At 36.7% G+C, this 12,882-nt stretch overlaps 1 protein-coding gene across 7 annotated transcripts in view; it reads right to left on the bottom strand.

Moving 5' to 3' along the window:
• Window positions 1-12,882, bottom strand: part of FUT9 (fucosyltransferase 9) — a 211,006-nt gene that overhangs the window by 37,307 nt on the left and 160,817 nt on the right. Inside the window, exon 1 of one of the 7 annotated variants that reach the window (XM_025925601.2) lies at window positions 595-762. The exons of the other annotated variants lie outside the window; for them this stretch is intronic. Coding sequence (XP_025781386.1) covers window positions 595-667 — 73 coding nt within the window. The 5' untranslated portion in view covers window positions 668-762. Of the gene's footprint in view, window positions 1-594; window positions 763-12,882 lie in introns of those variants that run through there. 7 annotated transcript variants of the gene reach the window in all.

Below are 12,882 nucleotides of genomic sequence, written 5' to 3'. Positions count from 1 at the left end.
AGTACACGGTGCAAGTAGTACACGGTCCTCCCTGGTTTCAAATAAAGGCATAATGATAAAAGGGGGAAGAGTAAGATTATGATGTGTATATCTTGTTATTGTGGTAGCAGTCACCTTTTTTTATTTGGGGATACTTGTGTCTATTTCATGCTGGGAGAAAAACCCTGGCAGATAACTATCTTGTTTAACCTCTGATTCCCAAGTAATTTTATAACGAACTGGTAAAAGATAACTGTTCTATTTCAATAGGCTTCCCCAGTGGATAAGTTTTTTTTAGGTATAATTTACATCTTTCTTGTTGTAATTTGCAACCATTTAATTTGATTCTGTCTCCATGTAGATGGAAAACATCTGGTCAACCTTTTTACAGAACTTTTTATATTCTTGAAACCAGTTATTAACAACCCTCTGCTACTCTTTCTTTAATAATAATCTAAGTTTCTCTAACATCTCTACATAATAATGTGCTGCTCTTTATCTTCAGAGCTGTGATTGTTAGGAGACTAATTTGAGTTGTTTCTTGGCGTGCTGAAGAGTTTGTATTAATCCAATCACATCTCTTTTACTTCAATCCCTAATGTGTTGCTTGCTCACCATTAAAGTGGGGCAAGTGGTGGTCTATGACTTCAAAAGCAAGTGAGAGATTTACTGGGCCATAGGATTTCATATTTTCTGTCTCAACCAGAGGAGGCAATCCCTCATTTCAGAAGTCCTAATAAAGTCTTCTTGTGTTCTCCTTGATTCACAGAATAAAATCCCACTTTTCTCTTTAGAAAAACTAAACAATCCAAACAAATAAATTATTAACTATTTTGTTATGCAAATTATTTCTTAAAAGACACTTTTAATGACAACAATGTGGCAATCACATTTATTTAAAAACTTAAAACTCTTAGCAATGCCATATAATGATAGCTCTCATTAAATGGTATTAAAGAAAACAAAAGAAAATCTGTAAGATTTACATGGTAAATTATCATCTTGTAAATATAAAAGACCAGGTGTTCCATCTTGACAAATTCACAACTTAACAAGACAGATACAAAAGTATTTTATCACATAAAATATTCATCAATTTTTTTTCTTTTGTTTTCATTGAATAGATTTTAAATGAAGCAAGAACATAGTCAAGGAAACCTCTAGTGAACACAAAGACTTTGAGAGAAGGACAGCCCAAATCCCATCTCACACTAAGAGAGGCAAGATTATATGTGGTTATATGTGGTTGACTAATCAATTCATTCAATACATATGATCTGTTACCTCATTATGAGCATTGTTCAAGTTGCTACTGATAAAATAGCTAAAGAAGATAGGCAAATTCTATTCTCTCATGCAGTTAACTTTTTAGTGGGGGATGGTAGACAATAGAATAGAATAGACAAGGAAATAAGACAGTTAAGGCAAGTTGTTTGAGGAAAATAAAATACAGTACTACAGAGTGACTAGTGCCTACGTAAATCAAATGATACATATTTAAGGGGAGACTTGAATGGCAAGCGGGAGCCGGCTCCTCAATGATCTGGAGAAAAAGCAGCATAGAGAAACTAAAGGAAATAGAAAAATGTCATTGTGGCTGGACAGAATGCTGTGTGCTTTGTGAAACTGTGCATGTATTATTCCTCACAATGAATGAATTTCCTGCTCCTCTCCATCAATCTAAATTCAAATATCCCATTTTCTATAAGTCTTCTTCCAATTCCATAAAACCATCTATTTTGACTCCAGCTCTTACATTTCTTTTTAATATGTCAGTGGTACTAGGAAACTTCACACCAATGATAGAGTATGTAAATGTTTGTGCAAGGCTCTTGTATCTTTACAGAGCACAGAGTTATTTCCTCAATAATGAGAATTGTGTCCCTTTATTTATTTTGTCTTCTATAGTGACAATCCTATGGACAAATGATACTGCCAAAATAAGAATCTTGAGCCTTGTTGGGGGCGCCTGGGTGGCTCAGTTGGTAGAGCATCCAAGTCTTGATTTTGGCTCAGGTTAAATGTAAAGAGCCAAAATCTCTTTACATGTTCCCAGGGTTGTGGGATTGAGTCCAGCATTGGCTGGGTGTGGAGCCTGCTTAAGATTCTCTCTTGCCCCCTCCCTCAGCCCCTCCCTTGCTCACATTCACACACGTGCTCTTTCTCTCTCAAAATATAAAAATAAAAAATAAATAAAGAATGTTGAGGCTTGTTGAAGACTTGCCAGTTGACAATGGAATTGTGATTTTTCCCTTAATTTTCTACCTCTTAAAAGTTTTTATGAAAAGAAAAGAGGAATGCTTCCGGAGTAATAACCATAGTACCTTGCTTAATATTGACAAAAGTATGTTAAATAAAAGCAAAGTAATTGAAGCTTCTCAGATTGGGCACATTTAGCAATGTATTTTAGAGAATTAATCCTTGCTTTGAGAAGTTAAGTCTGATTCTTAACTGCTAGTTGTCAGTTCTTAGCTTGAAACTTACAATGACTTTCCAGTTTTGTTTTGTTTTTTCCCGGTAACATATGTTGTCTCTTTAGTGTTGACGTTGGTAGCAATGTCTAAACACTGATACTACTATGCAGAAACCCACACTGTTGAGACTCTAATTTTCAAGAAAGAGGGCAAAAGATGACAGGGGTTGAAGAGTTAATAAACTGAACATGTCTAGGGGTAGCTGGGTGGCTCAGTCAGTTAATCGGCCAACTCTTGATTTTGGCTCAGGTCATAATCTCATGGTTCATGGATTCAAGCCCAGCATCAAGCCCTTGCTTAGGATCCTTTCTCTTTCTCTGCCCCTCCAATGTGCTCTCTCAATCTCTCTCTCTCAAAAATAAACATTAAAAAATAAATTGAACATGTCTCAGTGATGTAGTGTTGTTTCCCAAATATAGAAACCAAATAATGATTTCAAATTGTTTTCAGACCCACACACAATCAGGAACAAACATTTTGGCAGTAAAAAAATACACATAAAAATGCATATGATGGTAAATGGCAGAGTCCCCAAGAAAACGTTAAAGGAAATCGTTCATTCCAGTTAGCTCACACTGATGACTTGAGGAGATATTTTCTTCCTTTAGAATTGTCAAATGATATTCAACCCAAAATGGTCCTAAGTATTAGAAAAATTCTTTATTCTGCTAGGTGTTTCAGGGAAGGATCTCATGATGGAATTTCAGGTTCCTTGCTTAATTTAAGGGTTGAGCTGAATGGAGGAAAACCAAGAATAGGCATCCCTTGAGTTGACGAGAGCCCTTGAATAAGGTAGAGGGCAAAATTTTGCTGCATGGACCCTCTTTCAGCCTGCTATTTAGATATTTAAAGTATTTAGTGTTAAAGATATTCCTATTTTGTTTTTATCTGGATCCAGAAATATAAGGGTCATGCAACTGAGATAAAATCACATTGAGATACAGGGAATGGCAACAAGAATGAGCCCTAAATGTGGAACTTAAAAGGGTCTAGACACCATGAAAGAAGATGGGTGTCTCAGACCACTCTAGTGCCCCACCTCACCAAGCTCTGAGTCCTGCCACACACTCCTGCCTCTGCTGCAGTCGGTGATCATCTCCATGCAGCCCTTCACCAGCACTGGCAGATGCAACCCACTAGTTCCTTTCCTTGGGTAGCATACCAACCACTTATTGCCTAAAAACTTCTCTGACACATTAAATGTGGAATATTCTTAGGAACCTGTAAAGCATTCAGAAGTGCTGGGCAGTTAATATCTGAGGAGTAAGCTTTGTCCAAATGGGGATAGGAACTGATGGACAAATGCTTTTGTCTCACATCCCCTAGGCAAACAGCTCTGACACATTTCATAAGACTCTTCAGAATGTGCCATGGGCTTGAGTGCCAGTCACCTGTTTGGTGGCCAACTTGATAATGCATCTTGAGATAAAGCTTCTATACCTTTCCCCTGTCACTTGTCCTGTTCTTTGCTTCTGTTTCTTAGGATTGAGATGTTCCTCAAAATTATTGGTAGTCAAGTCGTTGTCTCAGGGTCTACTTTCAGAAGGACTGAAACTAAAACAATGGGGATTTAGGGAAAGAAAGAAGGAAAAAAGCAGGATGAGTGGAGCGAACCATGTATTGTCCCCCAAACAGTAGTCTGTTAATTGATCTATATGCTAAATGAAGGCCATGGGTAACTTAAAGAAAGCGAGAGAGAACTAGAATTGTCTCTGAGTTTCTACTTGACTCAGAGCACAATCCCCAAATGTCCCATCCTCCCGGGTTTCAAATGTGTTGTCTGAATGGAGAGCTAGAAAAATTTATTTCCTTCTAATCCCAGGACAGTAGCTCTTTGTCATTATTACATACTTTATGGACTTTTATTAACTTGCAGCAGAAACCATAGGAAAGCCATTATGTACAACATATAAGGCAATGATTCTAAGTGACAGTGTTATTATTTTCTTACGTTATTCCTATTTGATAGCATATCTGTATAGGTTTGTGTGTGTGTAAGAAAGAGATTTTGCTCCATTTTAACTTCTTTTTACTAGTTCATCGGCTATTCTTTTTTAAAGGAAAAAAAAAGGACAGTTTGGTTTTGATACAATGTAGTTCATGATCCTAACATATTAAAACGTGGGGTGTTTTCAGTTTATGATTGTTATAAATCCCTGCTGTTAACATTAAATCGGATTTATAACCTATTTTAAACTTCTGCCAGAGGCAATCTTGGGTTTCTACGTTTATCAAATAAAACATTTAACTCTCATGAATCACAATATCAATTTGACCTACTGTGCACATTGTAAACTACTTACAGTTATTCCTGTGAAACTTAGCCTCTTAGTAAGATTTGGGTGGAAACTCATTTTCCTGCATTATTTCATGTCATTGACTTATAAATAAGAGAAGGCTTAAAATGGCAAAGTGACTTTGAGCTTCTTGAGATGTTATTTATGCACATATATTTCCTTCTCTGATCAAAGTTTTTATCCTTGTTCTTTGAAATATTATATTTGTAATTTCATTAGACATTTCAAACACATCAGAATGCAAGCATTTTTCAGTATCTAATTTAGTTGAAACTGCAAATGAGTCCTATTTGTTTTCAGGGTTGGTTTTATTTCATTAAGTCAGAATTACTTGTTTTATAATTACATGTAGAAATAAATAGCCTTTTCACAGGCTAATGAAAAAAATCACTCACTCAACTTTATTCCAAATTCATTTGGCTGGCAGAAAGAACGTAACTCATCTTTACCATAAGAAATTAATTTCTCTTTCCCAACACAATAAAAACTGTTAATTAGAATTTCCCCAAATCAGTTAAAATCATATATATTTTTTTAAAGAATGAAGGAGAAGAATTTGGTAAACACACAGCATTAAAAAGGAGATTTGAATATGAGAGAAAAAAAGTTCCATTTATAATGCCTGCTCATTTCAGAATAGTTCTTCAATTAGAAGATATCTAAAGAGAGAAATAAACTATCTAAATTTAAAATGATTATGCACTTTTTTTAGTAAATAAAAATTTGAGAGATAAAAGTCAAATTGTAACTTTCTAAGAGCTATGATTTTGTTCACTTTATTTAACTTAGCTTGCATGTATTGAGTACTTACTATGTGGCCATTCTGTTGAGTACTTTATTCATACTATTTCACTGAATCCTTAAATAACCCTATCCTTGATAATGGAATTATTTTACCATACATAACTGGGGGTGAATTTGAAATGCAACTAAAACCATCAGCGTAGCTTAATTTGAAGTTAGAATTGACATGGTCATATTTCCTATACATTCATCAAAATTTCCACGGGCAATACTAACTTACCCATCAGTTACTCACTACTAGTCACCGTAGTAAACATGGTGTGACAACTCAGCTCTTTCCTTTAGGACTTTGGCACTCACTCATTTCCCTAAATGCTGGGCCTGTTGGCTGTTGGCACCTCACAGCTGAGTCCCTCTGTAGCTAAGTGCCTCCCCCAAATTTGCTCCTACATCACTGTCTTTTAAAGGGGTGAGTGCAAAGACCCAGACCCCTTGCCAAGGTAGGCCCTCTGAAGGGCCATCCCATCTCCAGGCCTCCTTAGGCTCACATGAGGCCCCTGTAAGGGTTGTATGGCAGATCCCCATCTTCTTTCATCCAATATTGCTTCCCTCACTCCTGTATAGATGTTCCCAAGCACTCCCCAATACAGCTCTGCACACACTTCCCTCTCAGTGGCCATTTCTAGGAGACCGACAGAAGAATGGCAAGTTTTTTGGCTATAACATGTGTTGTGTAGTGAAGGCACTCTAGAAAGGTATTTTGTTTTGGTATATGGACTGATGTGAACGTTTTGAAAATTTTTCAGATTCAAATAACTGTTTCTATAGTATATAGGAGGAAATTCTGGTGCCTTAGCCATCTATTTTAACCGTGTATCTGGAGAAGTTTCAACCCTCCATGAGAAAAATATTGGTTCTGCCTAGAATCATCCTTTTTAATACAAGTCTGTGTAAAAGTAGGCAGCCTTTGGGGCACCTGGGTGGCGCAGTCGGTTAAGCGTTCGACTTCAGCCAGGTCACGATCTCGCGGTCCGTGAGTTCGAGCCCCGCGTCGGGCTCTGGGCTGATGGCTCAGAGCCTGGAGCCTGTTTCTGATTCTGTGTCTCCCTCTCTCTCTGCCCCTCCCCCATTCATGCTCTGTCTCTCTCTGTCCCAAAAATAAATAAACGTTGAAAAAAAAATTAAAAAAAAAAAAAAGTAGGCAGCCTTTGTGTGAGGGCCAAAGTAAAAGGTAATTTTTATTCTTAAGAGCAACAAGCTTAATGACCACATACATCAAATCATCCCTCTCTCTCAAAACATTTCAGTGGATTGCCAATGCCCTCATTTTAAAAAAGAAAAAAAATCCAAACTTTTTATCACAGGTGTAAGATTTGGCCACTGTCAGTTTTCCCACCCTTATTTCCCACCAATATCACTTTCACTCTACATTCCAGCTACACTGTTCTTACTATTTCTTAAATGTGTCAAGTTATTGTCTTCCTAATAGCTTTGTACTTCCTAGAATGTTCTCCATTTTTCAGAGGAGTTACTTCTCATTCTTCAGATCACAATTGAGATACCACCTTTACAAAGGGAACTACATTGGCACTGTCGAACGTAGTACCCTCTTCCCCAGGGACTCTTTCTCATGTTTTCCTACTTATTTACTTCAGAGAAGTGACTACCATCTTATTTATTAATTTGCTTACTTGTTTATTATCCATTTCCTCTAAATAAAAGGTGAACTTTGTGAAGAATGCACTTTGTATTGTTTCCTGTAATATCTGTAGCATAAATATTTGCATATTTATGGAGCATCTATTATTGATGATCTTTATTAGAGATGAAACTATCATGATATGTGATGTTCTTAAAAGTGCCACTAAATAAGACACTTTATGAATTAAAAAACCCTGCAGACTGACCCTTTGAGAACTTGTCACAACTTGAAAACTTCCTAAGTCTCGGTACTAATTTCCCCATAATAAAGAGCTCATAGGTCACATCTTTAAAACTATCAACAATCACTCTGACCAGAAGTGTCCTACCAACAATCATGTGAGGCAACATAGCATGGTGGTCAAGACCAATGGCTCTGAAATAAAATCAGGTACCATTTATGAACAGTATGATCCTGGACAAGTTATTTAGACTCTAAGAGTTGGATTTCTCATCTGTAAGGCATGGAAAACAAGAGCATCCACCCCAAAGAACTGTTAGGATTAAATGAAACACCATATGTATAAAAGTGAAAGTCACCAGGTTTCTATCACCTTCTATTCAGACATTGGAGCATCTACACCCTTGTATCCTTCTTGCCTGTTGCCATAGTGAGCTTTACTATTTTTTGTTTGTTTGAATTCTTTTTTTATTTATTTCAAGTTTTTATTTCAATAGTTAACATACAGTGTATGTTAGTTAACATACAGTGTAAAATGGTTTCAGAAATAGATTTCAGTGCGTTTTCACTTACATAACACCCAGTGTTCATCACAAATGCCCTCCTTAATACCTGTCACACATTTAGCCCTTTCCCTGTCCCCCTCCCTCCATCAACCCTCACTTTGTTCACTATAGTGAAGAGTCTGTCATGGTTTCCTTCCCTCTCTCTCTTTTTTTTCTTCCCCTGTGTTCATCTGTTTTGTTTCTTAAATTCCACAAATGGGTGAAATCATATGGTATTTGTCTTTCTCTCATTGACTTATTTCACTTAGTGTAATACACTCTAGCTCCATCCATGTCATTAAGAATGGCAAGATGTCATTCTTTTTTGATGGCTGGGTAATATTCCATGGATATACATATTTCCATCACAATGCAAAGAAGTTTCCCATCTTAAAACAAGCAACCAAACAAACTTCTCTTGACTCTGCTTCCCTGCCAACTACGTTTCCATTTTTGTATTCCACAGTAATATTCTCCAAACTAGTTTTCTATATGTTCATTTTCTTCACTGCTTCTGCTTGTATTTATTTCTATTAAATATATTCCACTCAGGCATTTTCCCTACTACTTCATGAAATTCTTCTCCAATCTGCTAAACCCAACGATGAATTCTCGGTCTTCATCTTACTTTTAGTTTACTTATGATCAATTGCTTTCTCCCTCCAGCAAAAACTTTCTACTCTTGGATTAAAATACTACATTCCTCTAGGTTTCCTTCTTCTTACTAGCCATTTATTCTCTGCTCCTTTCTTGGCTACACCCATTTTTATTAAGCACTCAAGATTCAAGTGTCCCAGAGCTTAGTACCTGGTTTTCATAAGTTGTTTTGTTCCACAAATATATGTAAAATTACTAAATGTATATATCTATACCAGACCTCACCTCTGAACTCTAGACTATTTCAAACTGCCTACCTGATCTTTCCATTTGGATATCCCATAGATATCTCAAATGCATTATGTTTAAAAATGAAATCTTTATCTGAGGACCCTGAGTGGCTCAGCCAGTTAAGCCTTGACTTGATTTCAGCTCAGGTCATGATCTCACAGTTCACGAGATGGAGCCCTGCATTGGGCTCTGCACTGACAGCATGGAGATTGCTTAGGATTCTCTCTCTCCCTCTGCTTCCCCCTCTATCCCCCCACTTCAATAAATAAATAAACATTAAAAAATGAAATCTTGATCTTCCACCAATCCTGTTCCATCAGTTGCCTTTCCCATCTTCTTTGATGGTAACCTCATTCTTTTAGTTGCTCAAGCTACAACCTTGGGCTATTTGAGAGACTGCACTCTTTTCTCTCACACATATATCCAATTCATCAGGAAATTCTGGCTCTGTCTCTAACTTACATATGTAATTGGTTACTTCTTTCCATTTTCAAGGATACTTTTAAATGAAGTCATTGTCATTTTTCTTCTGGAATATTAAAATAGCTTCTTCCTGCTTATATTTTTATGCCTCTTACAGTCTCCCAGAAGCCAGAGTGTTTAAATTGTAAGCCAGATCATTTCACTCTTCAGCTTAAAGCCTTCCACTGGCTTCCTGTGAAATAATAGAATAGAATATATTTATATCTATATCCATATCTATATCTATCTGTCTGCCACAGTTCCTGGCATAGAACCCCTAGAACTCTTGTAATTTCTTAAGTGATAAGAACACTATGAACACCTTTTGTTCTAATGTTTTGTCTTTGATTGTAGTTCCTGTCACAGAGCTTCTAAATCCCTTGGAATTTCCTAGGTGATTGGTATATCTTTTGTATATTTTGTTCTAATGAGGTGCCTCAGGAGAATAGTTTCAACTCTCCCGCCATTGGCTTTCACCAGATCACTACCCCACACTTTAGGGGGAGAGACACCATTTAAATACCACAATGCTTATGTGATGCAGCCTTTATAAACACTCCAAAGGTACAGAGTTTGGGGAGCTTCCAAGTGGGTGAAAACATGCAGGTCTTGAGAGAGCAGTGTACTCGGAGAGAACACGGAGGCTCTGTGCATTTTTCTATCTACCTTGACCAATGCATTTCTTCATGTGGCTGTTCATCTGCATTCTTTTTTTTTTTTTTTTAATCTTTATTTTATTTTTGAGAGAGAGACAGAGTGTGAGCAAGGGAGAAGCAGAGACAGAGGGAGACATAGAATCCGAAGCAGGCTCCAGGCCCTGAGCTGTCAGCACAGAGCCCGATGTGGCCTTGAACTCATGAACCATGAGATCATGACCTGAGCCAAAGTCGGATGCTCAGCCGACTAAGCCACCCAGGCGCCCCTGCATTCTTTATCATATCCTTTATTATATAATAAGCTGGTAAACACGAGTAAGTGTTTCCTTGAATTTTGTGAGCTGTTCTAGCAAACCATCACACCCAAGGAGCGGGAGGCCATGGGAACCACCAACCAACCTCCAGGATAATCTGGGGACCTACTACTTGGGATTGGCATCTGAAATGGGATGGGAGAAATCTTGTGGGACTGAACCCGTAAGCAGTGGGATCTGACACCTCCTTCTCTAGGAAGCCAGTATCAGAATTGTGTTAAGCTGGTATCACAAAGAATTGTTTGGTATGGGGAAAACCCCCCAGACATCTGTTGTCAGAAGTGTTGTGAGTGTGGTAGTAATGTGAGTAAAGGAAAAACACACGGGAATAGTGTAGACTTTTCGAACACATTCTTCATTTTACTTAGATAAAGTCTTTGACCTAATTTGTTTCCTTCTTCACATCCTTGTTCATTTCTGGCTTTACTGACTCCTATATATATTTGGCATCAATTGCCTTAGGCATTTGATTTAAGAACTTTCAAAATCTCCATTATTATCTCAATTTTAAAAACTAGAGAATTCACAGTTGTTTATTAGGAATTAAGGATCACATCCAATAACTTTCAGCTCTAGAAGTAGTCCTTAAATACTTAATTATGTTGGCTCTCTCAAATTTAAAATAACCATTTTACATCTTCAGGAACTTTTTTTCAGGCTCACTAATGAAAATATTTAAGCAGAAAGAATAAACATCATGAAGTATATGGTGTGACATACACTTATTAGGTATCTGGTACTAGCTCAAATATCACATTAAAAAAAACACAACAGTACAAGAATATTTAATTTTTTTCAGCCAGTGGCATTCCAGGGCTAATTGTTCTTATTCACTGATAAAGCAGAAATTAAAAGCAAAATGTTAAACCTTTAATTTTAACCTTGTTGTTAAAAGTGAATGATTATGGCTCCTTTGAGTACCAGAACAGCATGCTAGTATTTTTTTAAAAGTCAGATGTAACATTATTCTGGAAAAATAGAAGATATTTTAAACTACTGTATTATGCAGTAAGATAATTTTTGAACTCACAATGTATAGAATATGCCAATATTACTATGCTTCCTTAGTCTAATGTTACATTATAATATTTAACTGCCCTGGCAGTATAATTACTTCAAAGGTATGATCCATTAAGCCTGTCACTTACATGACATTCTTTAAAATGAAAAGTATGAAAGGTGTCATTTTCTTTTTTTCATTGTTTCCAAAGCAAGAATTATTGTATGCTTTCGCTCTCTGTTACCTCTTTTTTTTACTTTTTTATTTTTGAAATTAATTACCATATACTCTTGAGTGCATTTTTTATACATTCAAAATCACAAGCCAAATCTCAAATTTTAGCTAATTAAAGTTTCTGACAGGTAAAATATACAAAATAACATGAAGACAGTTTTAAATCCATGGGTGACAGTCACTTGCAGAAAATGCAAGTTGGGTTTTAGCTCTATATGGAAATATAGATATCTTTTAATCAGGGTGTGTCTTTTTATGTGTTAGGGTATGTCTCAATTCAGATTTTTGACGTCAGTCTCCTTACTAGAATTAAGTAGAGATCACTTCTTATCTTGATTGACATAGACTACAATTGGTCAACTCTTTAGTTATCTTTTATCATCATTTAGTGATTATTCAAGGTGAACCCGAGACAAAGATTTACAATCTCATCCTAAAATATTTTATTTTATACTGACCCATTTTGTCTTGTGATTCTAGTTGTCTCATGAGATTTCTTTAGAGATTTTGTCCGGCCCATCTCTGTCTAACAGAACTGTGATGGTGGAAATGTTCTATATCTATACGGTCCCATATGGTAGACACTAGCCACACATGGTTATTGAGTACTTGAAATATGGCTAGTGTAACTGAGAAACAGAATTTTAGATTTTATTTAACTTTAGTTTACATTTAAATTTAAGTAGTCACATGTGAAAATTCCGGTTACAGCTATCACATATAAAGAACTTGGATGTTGTCACTACTGTCTTTAAAAGAAGGAGAAAGCTGAACAACTGGAAATCAATGACTTTTTTGTACTTACAGAAGAGCTGAGGTCATGGGGTAAACTGCTACCCCCAAATCCAGAGAGACAGATGAATCTTGAGAATTGCAGCCACAATCTCTTTACCTGGAACAGAAGCTGCTGGAGCCATAGGCTGGTAGGAACATTTAGATGGTAACTTTCATGAACTTCTGATGCTGAGTGTGGACTAGCCTGATTGCAGAACTTGTGAGGGCTGTAGTATTGGTGGACCTCTGTATTGTCTTAGGCTTTCCCTCCATAAATCCCACCAATTCTCACCGTGAAGAGCCAGGATCCCTCTCCTGATTCCAGTAAGGGAAGGGGGAAATAATCATTAAGAAATATACTTAGAACAGTCTCTGTAACAAAGACCTTCTCTCCAAAAGAAAAGACTTTACCAGAGCCTTATATGATCGGGAAGAAAATATATTTCTCAAATTCCAGACTGCTCTAACTTTCTTATATGAACTAAGAAGAAATAAAAAGCTAAGAAAGACTCATGAAAGTCACAGTCCAGAGACATAAGCCCATTGAAAGACAGAGATTTAATCATAAGGTTACAGAACACTTTCCCACCACCCACACCTTACCATCTTGCCAACAAGACACCGATATGTTAG

This window comes from Puma concolor, chromosome B2, assembly GCF_028749965.1.
Source record: "Puma concolor isolate L17-30 chromosome B2, mPumCon1.1.hap2, whole genome shotgun sequence".
Lineage (NCBI taxonomy): Eukaryota > Metazoa > Chordata > Mammalia > Carnivora > Felidae > Puma > Puma concolor.
The sequence above is the reverse complement of the archived record's forward strand: the minus strand, read 5'-3'. Positions and strand labels throughout refer to the sequence as shown.